Source organism: Sapajus apella, unplaced genomic scaffold, assembly GCF_009761245.1.
Source record: "Sapajus apella isolate SASKATOON/1434 unplaced genomic scaffold, GSC_monkey_1.0 scaffold46, whole genome shotgun sequence".
In the NCBI taxonomy this organism is placed as follows: Eukaryota; Metazoa; Chordata; class Mammalia; order Primates; family Cebidae; genus Sapajus; species Sapajus apella.
Genome location: NW_022436986.1, coordinates 16,950,771 through 16,966,292, shown reverse-complemented (window position 1 = coordinate 16,966,292; position 15,522 = coordinate 16,950,771). Strand labels below are relative to the sequence as shown.

Genomic DNA, 15,522 nt, shown 5'->3' with positions numbered 1-15,522 from the left:
AGCACTTAGGCTAGGACTAGAGATGAAAAGGAAGAAGAGAACTTTTATTTTTTTATATTTGTACCCTCTGGTGAGTTTTTTTAACAACATTTTTTATGTATTTCATAAATAACAATTATTTAAAAATAAACTAACCAAGATTATAGAGAAAAACGCCTTTTTCTAACACAATGCTAATACAAATGCTAATGCCAATACAAAACTCAGAGAAGAAAACGATAAACTTTGAATTTTATGAACTTATTAATATTGATACAAATATATGTTAATAAATTTGGTAGTTAAGTAAAAGATTGATGTGATTCACCTAAAAAGTTTATTCCTAGAAATCAAGGCTATCTCAACATTAGGAAATGAATTCATACAATTGTACATATTAACAAATCACTTAGGAAAAAAATCCACAATCATTTGAATGGACAGAAAAGTCAACGTTCTTTTCTGATTGGTAAAACCTATAATAAAAGACAAATAGAAGTCTATATTTTTGACATGATAGAAGTAGTTGAAACATATCACAAAATTTAACTCCTCAATATATAAAGTGCTCTTAAAAAGCAACAAGAAATATATCCAGAAGAAAAATAATAGTAGAAGGCAAATCACCAGTCAAGTATCCTCAAAAAATTAAAAATGTTAAATTATTATTTATAGAAATGTAAGTGTAAGCTATGAAATAACTTTAAGCTATTACATTGGCAATGATTAAAATGCTATACTCAGTATTGGTGAGGTTGAAGTAAATGGGCTCTCTTATCTGACTAGGAGAGGTATATGTTAATAAAATAATTCAGGAAGGTAACTTTTTAATATATTAAAAATAATTAAAAGTACATTTATCCTTTGATCTACAAATTTGACATCTATAAGTTATAGCTAAAAAAACCACTTAAGATAAATGCTTACAAAATTTAGCAACCAGAAAACATTACATTTTATAATGGAAAAATAGAAATAAACCAAATGTCTAACAATAGAATAATAGATATGTCAATTATGATAAATTTTTATAATATACTCTTCAACCATCAGAATTAATGTTGCACATGAATACTTGTTCATATGGAAGATGTTTAAGATATATTAAGCGATAAAGCAAGGCTCAAAGTAATGTAACAGTATGATCTTGTTTTTGTTTAAATTATCTCTTTATCTATCATCTATCTATCTATTTACCTACCTACCTACCTACCTACCTATCTGAAAAGGACTAGAAGAATATTTGTTTTGATGTTAATGTTAATTACCACTGGTTGGTGTTTTTTTAAATTTTTACTATGATTATATATTATATATTCTTGTATATTATTGCATATTATTTTTCTTTTCAAACAATGTATTTCAGTTTCAAGAAAAAAAGCAAATGTTATTTTAAGGTAAAGTAAGTATATATGTTATCTCTTGTGTAAAGTATGAAAAAGGCTTGATATACTTTTTATAAGATCAATCCCACAATTCAATTAGAAAATGAACACAGTAGAAAAATGGGCTGTAGACAACTGCCATAGTAAAAACTGTTAATGACCTAAGAACAAGAAAAATTCAACCTGATTAGTATTTAAAAAATAGAATTAAAAAGAGATTATCTTTTCTATAACCAAAGAGACAAAAGATTTCTAAAAAACAGAAAATTAATTCTCTATGAAAGCAAATGTTTAGGGCTATGAGATCTCTTGTACAATGTAGAAATGGGAGTAAGATTTCTACAGAATAGGAAACCACATAACCAAAGTGTTAATGTTGTGCATGCCATTTGGTCTAGACATTTCCTTTCTCTGAATTTGCATAAAAAGAAATGTGGACATGCACAAATAAGGATGTTAATTACAGCATTTTTTATAATGATGAAAATTGGAAAAAACCTAAATGTTAAAAAATACAAGATAGATTAGCCAAATTACAGTATATGAATAAAATAGAATATTATTCTGAAATTAAATTGGATTTTTAGAAGAATATTTAATGATGTGTAAGAGGTTCATAATATTACTGTAAAATGAAAAGAAAGTGTTCTTTTTCTCCTCCCCCACAATACCAGAGAATATGTTTTTGGGTGTCATATGCAAAATACTCTAGCATCTTACCATGTTTGGTATTTGACCACTAAAAATGACTGCTGGTGCCTTACCGATGTCTGTCCTGGCACTTGGTAACAGTGACGCTGTGAGTGTCTCTCTTTTGTCTACCTTTTTGAATTCATATAATGATTCTACTCTGAATCTTTATGTAAAAAATACAATATTGGTGAATAATGCATCTATATTCCTGTGATCCAGAACATTAGATCAAGCACTTAGGGAATAAGTTAGTGATCTTAACTTGAAAATGCAGTTAGAACTTGTGAAAAAATAAATATGTTATCTATTAAATGTTTTGATTAAATTAAATGATAATGCTGAAGTACACTTTTTTGCTATTCATTAAAAAGAGTTAGGAAGGGTTGGAGGTGGTAGCTCATGCCTGTAGAACTTTGGGAGGCTAAAGCGGGTGATCACGAGGTCAGGAGATCGAGACCAGCCTGACCAACATGGTGAAACCTTGTCTCTACTAAAAATGCAAAAAATTAGCTGGGTGTGGTGGCACATGCCTGTAGTTCCAGCTACTTGGGAGGCTGAGGCAGGAGAATCACTTGAACCTGGGAGGTGGAGATGGCAGTGAGCTCAGATTGTGCCACTGCACTCCAGCCTGGGTGACAGAGGGAGACTCTGTCTCAAAAAAAAAAAAAAAAAAAGAAGACTTAGTAAGTTAAGAGGATAAAAAGTATAGTGTGTGTTTGAAACTACATGCAAATTACAAATCACCTCCACATAGTTACTGAGGTTCAATTATTGCTTCTATAATGTACAGAGGCTCCACAGTGTGGTGGTTGAGAATTTGGCTTTTTTTGGTCAAAAAGTAGGCTCTATTGCTGTGTGCGCTTGTGCTGGTTGCACAATCTCTCTGTGACTGTTTCCTCACTTAAAAAAATGTGTATAATGATAATACCAACATTACAGGGATGTTGCAAGGTTTACATTCATATGTTTAAAGCCCTCAGAATATATATGGTAAGATTTCAGTAAATGCTAGCTGATATTATAATTCTTATGATTATTTGTTTCTACATTTTCTGTCAGCCTGACTTCTATGTCTGTCTTTTACAACGAAACTTTATCAGCGGAGAAAGCCCAAAGCTGTCTTTGAATTTTGCAGAGCATATGTGCACCATCTAAAATAAGCCATGGATAGCTACGCTAAAGTTCTAGACTTGCTGGTGGCCCTCTCCAGCTTTTCTGCTTTGTTGGCATCTTGACTTTCTGTTTTGGACACACGCTGCAACTTTGTTCTTCATTAAATTCTTTGGAGGACAGTATCAGTTTTGGACTTAGAATCGTGACTTTTAGCTGAAGCACTTCTCTAGGTCTCAGTCCTAAATTCTGACCGCACTGTTTATGAATCAGAACTGTGAATAATGACCGCCTTATTGTCGTTGTAGCCTATGGAATCTGCTCAGGCCTGAAATGAGGGGAAGTCCAGATAATAGACAAGTGGGAAATGGTAGAGCTTGAGTCATTGGCTCTTAGGTGGAAGGGAAGAGGATGGCAGCAGGAGGATGTTAGCAAGTGAAACTAATAGAATATTGATGAAAGAGAGGGCAAACTCTAGGACAATTTCTACATTTTTGGAAGAGACTACATTTTGCCTGGAGAGACTGAGTAAGAAATGGCAGGTTTCCCACTAAAGATGTCAAGTTGTTACATGAGGCAGATTTGGGGATTTCAGGCAGAGTTTTCCAGCAGACGGTGAAAATCTACTTTCAAGAATTCACACCGTTTCTCCATTGCCCTAACTACCAATTAGTTTGAATTAAGATAAGCTGGTATAGAGCAGACTGTTATTTTCTCTTCCCTGTCTGTTTTTCAGGAGAATTTGGGTTCATGCTATATCAGAAATAAACCGAGATCATGCATGAATTTCAATAAAGATGTATTGTGTGAGAGTCCACTGAGAAATCTGAACCTCCGGGAATCTGAGTTCCAGAGCTTTTTTTTTTTTTTTAAATCATGAAATGCAACAAAATCAGTTAGCATGTCATGCAGAACGTTGTTAAGCAGAGCTATATTAATTCTACAGCCAACTGAATTGGTTTCTAAAAGGTATAAGATATCAGAATGCACAAAAATATCAGTCTTGAAATAACTCAGAGCCACAAGTGTATCTCGTGAAATCCCATATTATAAGCTGGTTTAAGAGATTTAAATAGACTCTATTAATAATATTAATGTGAGAATTTTGAAATGTGTGGCTTTGAAGGCAAAAACAGAAGAAAATACTAATACTTTGCAAAAGGCATACACATATCAATCTATGATGTTATTTAAAATGTTATTGTTTCTGCCAGGGTGTTTATTATATGAATGAACTAAAAGGAAAAAACTAGCTAAATAACTAAAAAAGGACAGAAGTCCTGGAAAGAAGAAGAAATAAAAACTAAAGCAGTGAAAAATATACCAATACAATTTTTAAAGGGAAAGGTAAATCAGTAAGATACAAAAACTTGTTTCAAGAAAACTGGAGAAATAAAATAAGCAGATTTAATTCAGGACAAGTACATAGAGAGGAAAACTTTTAAAGGAGGGGTACAGGACAGAAAAGGTGATTCAAAGTCACAGCCCTGCTGATTTTCTGTTTAATTCCTTAGAAATCCTCTATCAATAAAATATAACCACAACTCTGCAGAATACAAACAAATATAAAATTATGCATTAAAAGCAAGAAAGATTTAATGAAACACTAAGACTTGTCTTTGGGTGGAGAGAGAATGAATGGCTTTTCCTTTTTTTAAGTTTTCTGTATTTCACCTGAGTGTCTTAGATGAAGATTAAGCTACTTTCCCAATGGACAGGAATTAACTCTCACTACACACTGGGGTCAGTTGGGGGGAAATAGGGGAGGGACGGTGGGGGGTGGGAAGCTGGGGAGGGATAGCAGGGGGAGAAATGCCAGATGTAGGTGATGGGGAGGAAGGCAGCAAATCACACTGCCACGTGTGTTCCTATGCAACAATTTTGCATGTTCTTCACATGTACCCCAAAACCTAAAATGCAATAAAATAAATAAATGGGAAAAAAAAATGAAGCTCTGAATCCCATTTTCATATGAAAATTTAATACAGCAGAGCTTTACTCTGTGACCAGCTAATTTGGAAACTGAACAGGATGACATTCTTCCCTGTGCAGTGTGTATTACAAACCTTCATGAAGAAGAATAGTTGTCTCCATTATCTGACACATTTCCTAGCCTGTGTTTCCAATCACTGACTTTCAATGGGTCCGTCTACCACACAGGTTTTGCACTGTCTTTGCTCTTCCTGGGAAACACACAACAGGGTACTCATCTCTACTCTTACTTTTTCCTATGTGGGTCTTGTTGGGCCTCTGGTGTAGGATTCCCCTGGCTCACAGAGTCTGAGAGGAAACTGCAGCATTTTATTTGAACACCTTCAACCTTAGACACTCACAGTTCCCTCTGCCCTCTCACACATGCGTTCCAGAATTCGGTGAATACTGGCGAAACTGGGTCTGTCTGCAGGCAGCTTGCTCCAACACAGACGCATTAGATTGTACAGCTCCATGGGGCAGTTCTCAGGGCAGGAGAGGATGTTGCCATCTCGCACGTAGTAAATGACCTCCTCATGGGCCATCCCATAGTAGGGCTGCAGGCCATAGGAGAAGATCTCCCAAAGGACAACACCATAGGCCCACACATCAGACTCTGTAGTATAGCGGTTATAAAAAATGGACTCTGGCGGCATCCAACGGATAGGGATAGCATCGTTTTCATTAGCTTTGTAGTAGTCTGCTGAGTAGATGTTTCTGGAGAGGCCAAAGTCAGCAATTTTCACCACCATGTTCTCACCCACCAGGCAGTTCCTGGTGGCTAAATCTCGGTGAACAAACTTACGTTCTGAGAGGTAAGCCATGCCAGCGGCCACCTGCCTGGCAATGCAAAGCTGCTCAGCACAGGAGAGGGGTGGGGGTCCAGGACTGGAGACCCGAGCCCTCATAGACAAGTCACTGTGGCTGAGGCTGCACACGGTGTGAGGGGACATGCTGCGGAGGAACTCATTGAGGTCTCCATAGGCCATGTATTCAAAGAGCAGGCACATCGGCTTCCCGACAGCACACACGCCTGGAACCAAAAGACCATCCTCTGTTAGTCTCGGTTTCTACAATGACACAGTGGAAAGAGCACTCCAAAAGCAAGTGACCAGGTCAGAACATATGAAGCCCTGTTTTTTTTTGTTGTTGTTGTTGTCAGTTTTTCTTTTCCTTCTTTTTTTTTTTTACATTTATATCCGTTTATCCACAACACAAAAGGAATCTCAGCTAGGAAATGCACTCAGGGTAGTGAGGTTTCTGTCCCTTGGCTGAAGTTTTTGAGGACTTCCAGCACAGTGCTGTTGTCCTGGGCACTTGTCATAAGTACATCATACCTGGTGAGTCAAGTACATGGTGCATATAAGTACGTGGTGTATCAATTTTTTGGAGCGACTCTTCTCTCTGAAATCTGGAGACCCTGGTTTTTGGTTGACACACCCTAGTTGAACCCTGACCCTGATTCTCTGCCTAAATATCTCCTATTTGCCTTTAAGAGTCAGTTTATTTATCATTCTCCCTAGGGTGCCTCAGCTCCTGACCCTTCCAGTAACTGTTTGATTTTCCTACCATCATTCTTTAACAGAGGACTTACCATCCTATTTTATAATCATTTGACTATTTCAGGGGGCTTCTCCTCAACATTTTAATACTTTGAAAGGAGAGATTGCACCTTATTCTTCTTTAAAAATTCCCCACACCTGCCACGTGTCTGGCAGAGCAGATACCTCATAATGTTTGGTGACTTAATTTATGAATGGATGCTTGCTCCTAGTGTGTGATGTCATTGCCGTCTGTTTCTGTTTACTTCTCTGAAGCATGTTAGTAAGAAAGATGTATGAAGTTTGGAAAGAATAATAAAAACAATTCAAGTGTCTTAGATGAAATATTTAAATTGCTACAGTAAAACATTTTGAAATTTGGGTTTTACAATATTCATGCTACCAAAATGTTAATATAAATACAGTCTTAGAATTAAAGCCAGAAGATCATTTTCAAATATTAAAGTCTTGACATATTTGAGAGGGAAACTGGAAAACTTGGAATATTAGGTAAGATGGGCACAAGTTCACATCACCTTAAAAACAGATTATTAAGTCTACTAGGTTTTTTTTAGGCAAAAGTTAAAACTATCTGTTTGAAAAAGAGGGGAAATGAGGAATACTGCTATCTTGGCTTATTTACTTTGGCATTATTTTTTTAAATCCAAGGACTTTAGCAATTAGCACATTTCTATATACTAAAGAGAAAAAATAAAGAAATGCCAACTGGGTAATACCTAGAAATTTCTTCTATAGGAACCTTTTTGGGTAATCTTTAGTTAACGGGGACTTACCTGTTATCTCAACAATTGGTTTTACCATTGTTATGCTGGTTGAATTGATTTAAAAATAATTTCTTATTACTAGAAAAAATGACAAAATATTTCTCTGAGAAATAAAAAAAATTTTGAACTAAGTTTATTTAAGGGAATTTTCCATTTTTTGAGAAAGAAAATATAAAAGATTTCTACTTCATGAGTATGAACAATTAAATATATATGTATAAACACATACTTTACAATTATATATGTACATACATTTAAGACCTTGAAATGTTTTCTATATTGTAATTACTTGAACCCAACTCTTAGTTGAGACTTCAAAATGGAATAATGATTAAGAGGAAGACTGTGTTTTCTTCACCCTTAGAAACTCAGGCCTAGTACTATACATGGCTCACTATGGGTTTTTAATACATGTTGATGGATGGATGAATAAATTAATGAATAGATGGATGCATGGATAGATTTAAGGATGGATGGGTAGATGAATGGGCATAAAAGAAAACCTCATGTATAGCCCAAGCCATGTCTTTAAACTTTAGCATGACATTTTCAATGACTAGTCTCACCTGATTGTTCTACTATTTGCTCTACTTTCAGAATATTCCATAACAGTCTACAATATTTAATGCCTATTCCCATTCTAAGATTCTGCATATTTCTTTAATTATACCATTTTTCCCAATTTGTGACTATGAAACTATTATATACTAGAATTTCAATAAAAGGGAATCAATTTTTAAGATACAAACATGTTCAGTAAGTGGCTGATATTTCAAATGTATAAAACAAAGTAGATTTATTGATAGAAGTGAATTTTATGGATTTTTCCCAGTTCTCCTTTCTTCCACTGTTGTCATCTTATTTCATTGGGATTAGCTTCCAAGAAACTATCAGAGTAGTGGGATGAATGATTACTGCTTATGTATACTTGATAAAAAATAGAACCTGTGTTCATTGGATATTGAAATGGAATTTAGATATAGCATTTAACAAATGGCAACATTAGTTTGAATTCTTGTTGGACAATAAAAATGAGAGAAAACTCCAAGTAGTGATGTATAAGCATGCTACTGCAGTAATCATAAATTTGAAAATTGTACATAGTTTGTGTATGAATCAATCTCAGGAATTCAGGATGTTGTAAACTGTATATGAATGCAGAGTCAACATTTTAAGAAAAGTTGAAATAGAAATTGCCTGATAATCTTGAAAATATACATGTATATATGTTTGTTTAATGAATAAATATATACTATTTGAGAAATTAAATAAGAAGCGTGGAAGGGCAGAAGCCAGATTCAGATTTTTGTGTGAAGAATGACTACATAAATGTTTAGGAGTTGAGGAAATGGAAGAAGTATTTTCAAGATGAATTGTTATATACTGAATATCTTTTACTCATTTATTGAACAAATATTTATAGAGCGCCTACAATGTGCCAGAAGCTGTTTGAGATACTACTATAGAAATTCTTAATTTTAATATTTATCTAGATTACTTCCAATATCTTGACCACTAAGTTACTTTATGTCCTTTCCTTAGACCTCTGCCCAACTTCAGCTACTCACTCTCATTGTCATACTCCTGACTTTGTCATTCCATATATTTGTAAACCTCCCATAATCCCATTTTCAGTCACTCTTTTGTTGTTCACCACTTCCTCCCTTTTTCACCCTAGTTCGCTGCCTCTACTGCCCTAACTCTAAAAATCCTTTGCCCCACTGAAACTTTTAATCCATTTTTCCTACCCTCTTTTAACGATCCCTCACTTTCTTCATGTTTTTAACTTCCTTCCTTACACAGCTGAAGTTCCTTGATCAATCATAATAATCACTCCTTTGTATGCACCCCTCTTCTTCGCCTCAATTTGACTTCAATTTACTTGTGTGGCAAAATGTTAATTCTGATTAAATTCAATTCTCATTAATGGGTGATTCTCATGATTAATGATTAATTCTGATTAATGGGTGATTCTGATTAATGGGCGATTCTGATTAAATTCAATTCCTCATTAATCGGTGCCCATCTGGTGGCATTTGGATGAATACACAACCATGCTGACCAGTCTCATGTGAAATGTGTACTCCCTAATTTCAAGTAGACTTTTGATGTTCTGGCTAATCGTATTATACTTTTCTAGTCCATTTTCTATTTTATGTAAAAATGGGTTTTCCTAGATGAGGATTTATTTGTTCTCGTCCCTCAAATCTTCAACTTTTCTCCCATTCCTCATTCTCAGATGAGATCTTAACTCCTACTTCACAGAGAAAACTAAATCAGAAGAGAACAATCTCCAGCCAATACTCGCTTATTACTATTGTTGATCTGAACATTCCCATAACAAAGGCCAATCCATCCAGTAGTGCCAAGATTCCATCCCCTCTCGCTGTTCAAACATGGTGCTTCCACTATTTGCCAACTCTAGCATGAATTTTTTTCTTTACTGGATTATTGTCATTGATATAAAAATGTGCTGTTAGTTTCACATGAAGGAAAGTATGCTGTTTTCTGTCCCCTTCAGCTCTATCCATGTTTCTTGGTTTACCTTTATAGCAAAACAAGTTGTTTATACTTTTTCTCCAAACTTTCTCTTCCTCTTTTGAGCTCACTTACATTTTTTCTTGCCCTCAACATTCCTCTCTTCTTAGGGTTGCCAGTGAACCTCCATGTTTAAAAATTCAAGGTCACTTTATTGTTCTGCTCTCACTAGACTTATTGCATATGACATGCATACTTTCACCTATTTAAAATACTTTATTTGACTTTCAGGACACCATACTCTCTTGATTTACTTCTATGTCATTGGTTGTTTGTTTTTAGTTTGTTTTTCTTGTTCATCTCCTCTTTCTTACCCTAAATGCTGGAATGCTCAGGCCTTAGTCCTTGGACCTCTTCTCTGTTCTGGCTTTCTTTTTCCATGCTTAGCTGTCTTGCCCAACCTAATGGCTTTAAATACACTGCTTTAAAACTCTATATACCGCAATAGCCTTAGATTCATGTCTAATCAGATCATCCTATCTGAACTCTAAGCCTCCATATCTATTTGCCTCCTTAACTTCAGGTAGATGTTGAATAAGCATCCCCTAAAATGACATCTTTTTTTTTTTTTTTTTTTGAGATGGAGTCTTGCTCTGTCTGGCTGGAGTGCAATGGCACAATCTTGGCTCACTGCAACCTTCTCCTCCTGGGTTGAAGCAATTCTCCTGCCTCAGTCTCCCAAGCTGCTGGGATTACAAGCATGTGCTACCACACCCGGCTATTTTTTGTGTTTTTAGTAGAGACAGGGTTTCACCATGTTTGCCAGACTGGTCTCGAACTCCTGACCTCAGGTGATCTGCCCGCCTTGGTCTCGCAAAGTGCTGGGATTACAGGTGTGAGCCATCGTGCCCAGCCAAAAAACATGTCTTTAAATGAATTACTACTCTCTCCACTAAAGAAACCTATTCCTCCTGAGTGTTCCTCAACTGAGCCAAAGGCACCTCCATTCACTCATCTGTACAGCCAAATACCTCAATACTATCTTGGACTTTTCTCTTTTTTGCACATCTTATATTTGATTGGTCAGCAGATTATTTGGCTCTACCTTCAAATTCCACATGGAAGAGAATCACTTCTCATGATCCTCACTACCACCACCTGGTCCATGCCACCATATTCTCTTGCTGCATCATTGTAATACCTATTTACTGTCTCCCTGATTCTATTGCTTCCCTTCAGGCAATGCTCAAGAAAGCAGACAGAGAAGATGTGAAAAATGTGAGGTCATGTCGTGTCATGTCTTGCCTGAAACTCTCCATTTGTTTCCCATCTTAGATTAAAAGCCAATGTTTTAAATAAGGACTGACAGGGTCTGCCCACCTCCCCCATTACTTCTCTGATCTCATCTATGATAATTCTCTCCATCTTTCACTCTGCTCCAGCACACTCATCTCCTTACTATTCCTCAAGCATGCCACATCTGCTCTTGCCACAGTACCTTTGCAAATGCTTCTAATTCTTTTTGGAATGTTCTTTTCCAAGATACCCACACTGTTATTACCTTGCCTCTGCCAGGTCTTTATATAAATGTAACATTTTCACTGAAGTCTTCAAACATTGTAGCTCATATTCGAAAAGCTTCCCTGCTTTAACATTTAAAAAAGTCTTTGGAACTTAATATCCAGCATCCCATGTTTTTGGGTTTATTTTTATTATCTATCTCCTCCAATAGAGTGAATGTATGCTTCACGAGAGCACAGATTTTTTTTCTTTCTTTTTTTGAGACAGAGTCTCACTCTGTCACCCAGGCTGAAGTGCAGTGGTACAATCTTGGCTCACTGCAACCTCCACCTCCTGGGTTCAAGCGATTCTCGAGCCTCGGCCTCCTGAGTAGCTGGGATGTTATAGGCATACACCACCATGCCCGGCTAATTTTTCTATTTTTGGTAGAGACGGGGTTTCACCATATTCGTCAGGCTGGTGTCAAACTCCTGACCTCAAGTGATCCACCTGCCTTGGCCTCCCAAGGTGCTGGGATTATAGGTGTGAGCCACCACTCCCAGCTGAAAGCACAGATTTTTGAAAGTTTTATTCATTGCTGTATAATTACTACAAACTAAATATTTGTAAAACTTTATGTTAAGTTTGTGAATCTGGGAATAGATTGGAACTCAACAATGAACAGAAAAGATACAAATCACTGCTCATGACATTGTAGTTAGGGAAGAAAGAGGAGACACAAACAAGTAAAATATATAGACTCTTCAATATTGACAATTTTGTGATGGAGAAGCAGTATTCATTTTTTACAATGGGGACATTTTAAACACTTTTATAAATAGTAAGGAGGCAGCAAAGACAGAGATAAATTGAAGTGGTGAAATTAAAGAGGGATAATCCATTAAGTCATGAACATCTTACAGGGTTGGGATAGACCTAGGTGAAGAAGCTAACTTTGAAAAGCAACAGAAACACCTCACTGATCAAGGAGAAAAGGAAAAAGCATAAGTAAGGGAAGAAGAACTTGGAAAGCCTGTTTTTTTCTGATGAAATACATATCTCACTTGTATTTTCATACCTAAGAGTTTCACAATGTTAGGATTGTCAAATTCTGCCATGAGGGCTGCCTCCCTCTGAAAGTCCGCTTGCATATCTGCTGAGGCTTCTTCTTTGAGCATCTTTACCGCCACCATAGTGAAAGGTTCATGGGGAAGTAAGCCTGGTGCCCTGAGAGATACATTTATTGAGAAAGAAACCAAAGATCATGGACATCATACACACCCCTATTATAGCTACCCACATTTATACATATTCTCCCACCTCCCATGTGTAAAAGGCTGGTTGAGGCTCATGCAGGCTTTCCCAGAGCCACATAATCAAAGAAAGACAACATACTGAAAACTCCTTGATGTCAGCTAATAAAAATCACTGGTATTATTTTTAACAATTTCAAACAATGAAGTTTGAAAGATGCATTATTTACAAATTACAAGAATTCTAAAGTATACACACCGAATAGGATTATCATTGCCATCCTTAACCTTTTAATCTTTGTGCAGAATCTAAATTCCCTGAAGCAGGAACCATGACTTACTCATCTTTATACCCACCATTGAGCCTAAAGTGGTGCCTTGCAAATTTTGGTTTCTAATACATATTTGTGTGAGATTTTCATTATTCATGTAACCTCTACACTGGGGCCATCATGAGTAGAGATTGAGTTGTGTCTTGCCCCAGAACACCAGGCCAAAGTGACAGTTGGAGATTAAAACCATTCATCTTCTCTGGCCCAGCTGTGTGTCTGTGGAGTCACATCCATGCAGCAGAGAGGGTATTTTATTCCAATTCACACAAAGGTGATAAATAGGCTAATATTGGCCCTAAACCATACTCCTTTCTTGAGCTCATTGTTTTGCAAATTTTTGCCTTTTTATTCCTTTTCTGTTTGTCATGAACATCTACTTATTATCTATACATTATATTGTAAGGAGTTATTATTTAAAACAATGTAAGAAATTATGATTAAAATATATGATAAATTCTTTTCTGAAAAGGAAATACGATTGAATTATATTACTAATTTCTTATAATTTGAAAGCTATAGAAATGAAGATACATTTAGATCTCTCATAAATATATGTATCAAGCTAATAATAGTTTGGTAGCTTTTCAGACATAACATATTTCCGTGGAGGTTTTTTCCATAGGTAACTTTACCTTGCTTGAAACACCCTTCCAAACGCTCCCTCTCCGATGTCTCTCACGTATTCAATGTTATTCCTTGGATACTCCAGGCTGAGCAATTTAGGGTTCAGAAGGAGCGGCATCCTCTGGTACATGGGGTTGGGATGAAGTCTATCTAGCAAGAGCTCAGAAGGCAGTGTAGTGAGGGTTACTGCTGCTGATTCTCTGTGGCAAGACAGGCAAGATCAGGAATGAGCTCAGGAGCAGGTAAGATCTTTGTACTTAGAGTCTAAGAAACATGGCATTTAAGAGTAATGAAAACAGATTATACTAGGGCAGCCAAAGATCCTTGTTTGAGAGCAATAAAATATTTTGTTTGGTCTAGAGTCAAAAGGCACATTTTCTCACAAATGTTTAGCTATCCAAGTCAGTAGTGGCAATGGGCCTGAGAGGGAAGACAAGGACAGGAATAGCCATTTTCCTTCAAATTATTGTTTAGATTTTACCTGTTGTGAAATAGTAACCTTAGGGCATTTGATTCTGTGCCAAAAAGTCATTAACATTTGTAAGGATTACGATGGGGGTGCTTAATTTTAAAGCAGGGCTATGGATGTATTAAGAGAGTTGCAGTGTCATACATATTCCTCACACCATACCAACTCCATATTAAACAAGAGGTTTTAAAATACTACTACACATGGTTAGCTGTGTAGTAGAATCTCACCTTTTCTTATTTTTCCATTGTTTTCTTCTTCGGCAGCAATAGAGAGTAGTTATGGTAAGAAGCACAAATATTGCAAAGCTGGACATGATGGAGATTATTACAGTCATGGAGTATGTAGGTGAGACAGAGAAGGAAGAAGAGGAGGAGGAAGGCAAATTTGGAATGTCCACACTTGGCTTTGAGGATGTCATTGGTGGGAATGCTGTAAGTAAACAATAATTATTTCATTCATTTTCAAACCTTTAAGAAGCATTTTTTTTGTATTCAAGCAATCAGTAAAATAAATTTCATTGTAAGAATATATTTATGTATCAGGTTCTCCCTGGTTATATATCTATAAAGTCCAGTAAGGTCTAGTTGTAAATAAATCCAGCTTATAGAATAATATAATTTTAAAGATGAGACTCAGAGAAAGAAAATAGGTTTTTTTTCTTTTCTGAGATAAATGCAGATCTTGGGCTAGTGCCATTAATACTGAATCATAATATCTATGATTTGACATAAATCATGGAAATTATTACATAAAACATTTTCTCATAATTACACTTGACATCAGGATTGTCTAGAGCTGAACTTTTATACACATTTACTGTCAGTTTACAAACAGAATAAAAATCATAAAAGATGAGAAATGAAACTATTAGGACACAAATGAGAAGTTAATTTATCTAAAAACTGAACTGTCAAACTTCAATTGAAAAGGCCAATGTGATATGTATACAAGTAAAATCAGCATTACTGTTGAAAACCAAAATATGCCATACTCATACCACTATTTGTAGAGTACAAAGTCCATTGTATATGTATCAAAACAACCTTATTAATTATGTTTTAAATCCTCTTAACAGATTGAGTAAAGACAAAAACAGAGATACAGAGTATTTTAAAACAATCAACAACGTTTTAATAGCTAAGAAAAAACTTTGTACTCAAAAATAGAGAATAAACCTTCTTTTCGAATATTTGTGGAATGCTGACAGACAAGATTTTGTCAGGCCACAAAGATAAATCTCAATAAATTTTAAAAGCAGAAATTATGCATATCTACTTATTGGCCAAAGTACAATTAATAGTAGATTAAATAAAATCAAATGGGACACTTTTAAAAATAAAAAAAAATCAATGACTTTTTGATAAAAAGTCAAAAAACCATAGTTAGGTTTAGACTAAAG

General features: G+C 35.6%; 1 protein-coding gene across 6 annotated transcripts in view; it reads right to left on the bottom strand.

Annotated features, from left to right (window-relative positions):
- Positions 1 to 5,256: 5,256 nt before the first annotated feature.
- The window catches only part of MUSK (muscle associated receptor tyrosine kinase), a 135,233-nt gene continuing 124,967 nt past the window's right edge, over positions 5,257 to 15,522 (bottom strand). For 4 of the 6 annotated variants that reach the window (XM_032240327.1, XM_032240328.1, XM_032240329.1 and 1 more), the window contains 4 exons: positions 14,351 to 14,552; positions 13,660 to 13,851; positions 12,521 to 12,669; positions 5,489 to 6,171 (listed from right to left, as the gene is read on the bottom strand). In XM_032240327.1, the coding sequence (XP_032096218.1) occupies positions 5,489 to 6,171; positions 12,521 to 12,669; positions 13,660 to 13,851; positions 14,351 to 14,552 (1,226 nt within the window). Of the gene's footprint in view, positions 6,172 to 12,520; positions 12,670 to 13,659; positions 13,852 to 14,350; positions 14,553 to 15,522 lie in introns of all 6 variants that reach the window. The other 2 variants (XM_032240326.1, XM_032240330.1) reach the window with 2 other exon arrangements.